Genomic DNA, 6,000 nt, shown 5'->3' with positions numbered 1-6,000 from the left:
GGTTATTAATAATTCAGGGTTTGGTTCAATATTACAGCACTTGAGGTATAATCAGAGCTTAGAGATGCCTGAGTCTTGACATTATTTAATGTCAGACTATAATGCATACTTCCTCTTTTATCCCAGTCTGAATAATGTAGGAAACCTGTAACTTGTATACCTCTAAATTATCTGCATGGTTTCCATGCACCATAATTTCTGTCTATCATGCAATGTTATTGTTAAATTCTTATGGTTCTAGTGGCCACATTTATGCTCTGTAATTAAAATATGAATGTATTTGTAACTTTACATTCCTTATTTCATGATCATATTTGACTGCCCTTTGCAAATTGCTTTGTATTAAATCTGTAGTCATTGTCTCTGGATGTATTATACTGTATTAATTCTTAGCATTTTATTTGTTAAAGGAAAACCTTCCCCTCCATCAATTTCTGGATCAAAACAGCAAGTTAGGCTTAACTCATATGTGACATTAAGCTGTCTGTCAGCAGGATTTCACCCTAAAGAGATCGGCATTACTTGGTGGCAGAATGAGATGAAGTTTCAGAACGACAAAATAACAGTCTCTTCATATGATGGAGGCAAGACATATGAAGTACAAAGTAACATCACAGTTCAAGCAAAAATCAACTCATCAGTTACATGCAGAATTAATCATACAGAATTACAACAACCTATAACTTCAACCTTCCAAATAACTGATATTGTGAATTGTAAGTTGTATATTACCATTTTATACAATGCACAGTTACATTCACCATCTGTGATATAACACAACATGAATGCGTAAACTAGTTTTTGTATAATAACAACATCTATATGTTAACATTTAACAGAACTGCAATATAAGATAGTTTCAACTATATGACACATTTCCAATTTTGTGAATTATAGAGCATCCCCACATCAAATCTTATTAATCATAAAATTACATGTGGTTGTTTCAACACATTGAATATGAGTGTTTCAATCCTAATGTAATATTATTCTTACTGGGTGATATATCATTTAGTTGAAGATGACATAGTTACACAGAGTTCTATAACAAACAAACAGAAATATATAGAAATGCATGAAATTTAGCTTGGCCAGTTTTCAACATGATAGTGTAACCTTTATGCAAAATCACCGCTGGTATGGTTTCCATTTGTTTAATGGCAATAATTCACTGATGTGGTCATTTCACCATGGTTGTATATTTATGTAAGGGTACGTGGGTAGTGCAGTGCAGGGGAGGTTTATCCCACAACAATAAATACATACATAAAATAAACAAATAACTAACTAAATAAAGAAACCCTTTGAAAATTTTAGTTTTGGTAGTTGATCTTTTAGATATAGTTTTGATTGTATGATGTATTAATTATAATTCCACTAAATGATATGTTTGTCAACTGCTGTTTCAATCATTTGCATTCATTGTTTTGCAGTTTGTGGAAATCAGTTTCTACAAATGCTTATTGTATGCTCATTCACACATATAGCTAGAAAATTATATTATTAGAGATGATTTGCAAAGGATAGAAGACATATAACATCATATTTCCACAAAAGAGATTATATGTATCTTTATACAAATTTTTTTTATAAGTGTTGAGCTAAAAAAACTGAAACAAGCTTGCTAAATTAAACACAGTTGCAGAAGTAGTACCACCAACAACCCAATAAATGAGTTCAAAAAAACAAAATATATAAGAACAAAAACCAATAAGGACACAACCACAGCTGCTGCTGCTTCCAGTATAAAAACTTTACTAGTGCACAGAACAAACACAGGTGCTTTCACAAATTTGCTTCATCAGGTGTAATGAAAGTACACTTCAGAAACATACCCTTTTGAAAACAGTTAATGAAATCACATGACAACTCCAATTAATAAATTTAAAGAAAAAAATCATTAGAAAGTGAATTACAGTAATGCATAAAACACACACACATATATATATATATATATATATATATATATATATATATATATATATATATATATATATAAAACATCCATAAAAGTAAAAACACTATCATCTCATGAACTCACTTAAATAGGATGACCTTCTAAGGCATCTGGACTTCAATTTAGGTCTAAGTGGTAGACACTCATTTAATCCACTCCCTGCATCAGCTCTCATCCTAACTATCCATGTAGACTCTAACTCTTCTGTTCTTAGCCGTATATCACCTATTCTGACATTTTCATAAACTCTTCCTACAACTAAAAACTTAAAATGATGCATAGAATCAGTACTGTTTACATGCTTGGCTAAGGCATTGACACAGTTTAGCTTACTGATGTAATAAATATGTTTCCTAACACGATCTTTGAAGGGCCTGTCTGTCTTGCCAATATAAAATTTATTACACTGTATGTGGGCAAGATATATAACATGTTTAGTCATACAAGTGGCTGAGATATTAAATGTATAAGTCTTCTTTTGGTCTGGATGATAAAAACTACCTCTGGTATCCAACAATATTTACATTTGCCACACGGTGTAGTACCCTCACCCTCCACAATCTGCTGGCCATCGTTAGGATAGCACAATCTCCTCCTTAGAGACTTATTTCTAAACATAAATTTGGGCTCAGAATCAATAAAATTAGCCACATCAGCATCCGTGGTAAGAATATTCCAGTGCTTTCTTATTATTTTCATACACTTATCCGCATCTGAAGTATAACATAAAGAGACTTTAAGTATAGTACTGTTCAAGCTCTACTTTTTATTTTTAAAACTATACATAACTCCATCCCTTGCAGAAAAATATGGTAAAGCATGTGTACATCTTTTCTCTACAACTGCTGAAACATTAGGTGGAATCACTTGATCATTATAGCCCCTTTCCTGTAAATGATCTATAGCTACATCAACTTGTTGTGTAAAGTCAATGTCCCTTACATTCAATCTCGAGGCCCTATAAATCTGATTGCATACGACGTTCTTGAATATATATGGAGAGTGTGAACTCTCTCTATGCAAGAGATGATTAACATAACATTCCTTCCTATATAATTTGGTATAAATCTCACCTGTATATTCCCTAATAACTTTAACATCAAAAAAATCAATCTCAGGCACAGAATACTTATAAGTAAAATGCAAATATTGTGTCGTATTGTTCAAATAAACATGAAACTCCAAAAGAAGTTCATAAGTACCTCCTCACAAAATAAAAAGATCATCTAAGAATCTTCTATAAAATAAAATAACATTATTATATGGGCCCTGCAATATATATTGTAGCTCCCAAGCAACCATCACAGCATTGCCATAATTATTAGCACATGCAGTGCCCATAGCCACACCATTGCATTGCTTGTAATATTGTTGGCCAAATACAAAAACATTATGTTCCAGAACTATTTCTACTAATTTAATCAATAAATCAATTTTCTGCTGATCGAAAGTAGAATAAGTTTTTAAAAAGCATTGTACACTCAAAAGTCCCTCATAATTAGGCATCACTATGAATAATGAGACCTCATCCATAGTGACAAACATACATCCCAAATGATTACTATCTTTTGTGTAACAATACAAGTCTCCTAAAAAATGCTCAGTATTTTTATGAATATGCTCTAAATTATCTAAAATAGGCTGCAAGTTTTTTTCAGCATAAATGGAAACTGTCTCAGTGCTCCAATTTCTACCTGAGACTATAGGTATCAATGGTAGATCCAACTTATTTTTGTGGAGCTTAGGTAAACCTTGTATTAGGGGTACTGTAGGCTTAGTAACCAAGAAATAAGCAAACAAGCTCTCATGAATTAAATTCATTTCTAACAAACATTTTAAGAGAATTTGTACATCATACATAATAGTTTCCATTTGTTCAAGAGTAATCTTCATACAAAAGGAAGCATCAATTAACATACTAGTCATTTTTGCTATATACCAGGACCTATCCAGGGCCACTAAGGGGCCACCTTTATCAGCTGACCAAATAATATTAGAATTCAATTCTAAACTTCTAAGGGCCATCCTTTCATCTCTACTCAAGTTAGAGGCATTCTGACAATATTTCACATCAGTATGTCTAAAGTTAAGGTCATACACATAATTTCTCAAAAGCAGTTATAAGAGAATTAATTTTTGGCACATACATACTCAGTTTCTTAAAAATAAAATCATTAGTAGATGAAAAATTATCATTAGTTGCATTACAATCATTATACATTAATTTCAACATTGAATTCCAGGTGAATTTCTTAATATCAAAAATTACTTCTGTAAAGTCTGATGCTACAGAGGGTATAAAAGACAGTCTTTTACACAATACGCTCAGTTTTGCTTCTGTTAATACAGTACTTGAGAGAGTACATACTAAGTTCTTTTCACATTTGAAAAGGCTTTCTTTATTGTATTCTGCAGTTGCAGTACCTTCCCATTTCCTTTTGGCATTTTCTGCTCGGCCTCCGTCCACGCTCCTTCTAATACCACTGACCCTGTTCCTTTACTGGTAGTAGAAAATTCATAAAATATTGTCCTAAAGGGACCTCCAGTTCTGGAGATACATTAACTGGCATGTTCTCTGCCTGCTTCTTCGTATTGGGCTCTGAATGCACCACGGCTGTAGTAACAGCCACTTTCCTACCCGCGCTCAACTCTTTACTAGGAACAGTTGAACTCTGCGTCATTGTGCCAGCCAAAACTAGCAAAACAACACTTCCGTTTATCTCCTCACTTTCATTGATGCTACTCGACGTTGGCTTGGTTACCTTGGAAACACTTGCTTCATTCTGCAGGGAAGCCACTCTAGTGGAATTCTCGGCTGTAGACTGTTCAAACCTCGGCCAAGTAAAGACGTTACCCATCTGGAAATCTCTCCTGTCCCTGCAAATTTTGGAGATTTTTCCTTCAACAGTTTATTCTCATACACTTGTAGTGAGCTTAACAGATCTTGCAAATACGGATCAAGCACACTGTCTGAATAGCTTTTTAGCAGTTCATACTTGGAATTAATGGAATGAACCAAAATGTCCATCTCCCTTTGCGCAGCTGCTACTAAAAGCTTCAAATAATTGAAGCTAGCATGAAAATTAACTTTTTGCCATTCCAACAACAAGACATTGTCACCATCACCATTAGTATGAGAGGGCATTTTGAGAACACGTAACCCTCTCGGTACTATACTCTCAGTTAGACAAGCCTCTAAATGAAACTTTTGATATTGGTTTAGTTTCAATTTATATAAATCTTTTTCCAAGGCAAATAGCTGTGCTTTAAGAGTTATAATATCCACTGTTTCATCAGGATCATTCTCTTCAGACATAACACAGTTAATCAAAGGATTCACTTTAAGCTTAAACCCTTGTAAAAAAAATCCACAAAATGAAGCAGCTTTTCAGGCAAAACAATAAAGCCCTGAGCAGGGCAAGCTTAGAAAATTGTGAAAAAAACCCACAGATGGCTCAGCACACTTCAGCTCACTTTATTCCACAGAAACACAGCACATTAACGCTCCACCATACATTTTCATTTTAAAAATCACTTCCTCAGATGTGGGCTGTTCAAACTGCTAGTGCTTCTAACTCTTCTGTTCTTAGCCGTATATCACTTATTCGGACATTTTCATAAACTCTTCCTATGACTAAAAACTTAAAATGATGCGCAGAATCAGTACTGTTAACATGCTTGGCTAAAGCATTGACACAGTTTAGCTTACTGATGTAATAAATATGTTTTCTAATACGAATGAGTGTGTACCACTTAGTAAAAGTGTGGAAGAACACTGAATAAACCAATAATCCAAAGGTACGTGCTCAAAACCAGAAGTGGAGAACTCCGAAGCTATATTAAAAGAAGTTTATTTGCAAAAACGAACACCAACAAATGATAAACAGACCAAATACATAAACGCCTTCTCAGTCCCAATATGTGTTTTTGTCTCATTTCACAGACTTCATCAGACGTCCAGTGCATAACATTGATACCGCTTTATATTATTCATTAATTAATCAACCAATACCTAACTTTATTTAGCTTTTGAACCACCCAAT

At 33.7% G+C, this 6,000-nt stretch overlaps 1 protein-coding gene across 2 annotated transcripts in view; it reads left to right on the top strand.

Moving 5' to 3' along the window:
* Positions 1 to 416: 416 nt before the first annotated feature.
* The window catches only part of LOC122812295 (signal-regulatory protein beta-1-like), a 233,491-nt gene continuing 227,907 nt past the window's right edge, over positions 417 to 6,000 (top strand). For both annotated transcript variants that reach the window (XM_044084702.1, XM_044084700.1), the window contains exon 1: positions 417 to 716. In XM_044084702.1, the coding sequence (XP_043940637.1) occupies positions 539 to 716 (178 nt within the window). In that variant the 5' untranslated portion in view covers positions 417 to 538. The remainder of the gene's footprint in view (positions 717 to 6,000) is intronic.

Source organism: Protopterus annectens, chromosome 9.part0 (genome assembly GCF_019279795.1).
Source record: "Protopterus annectens isolate FY-2018-M chromosome 9.part0, PAN1.0, whole genome shotgun sequence".
In the NCBI taxonomy this organism is placed as follows: Eukaryota; Metazoa; Chordata; order Ceratodontiformes; family Protopteridae; genus Protopterus; species Protopterus annectens.
This window is presented reverse-complemented; position numbering and strand designations above follow the sequence as displayed.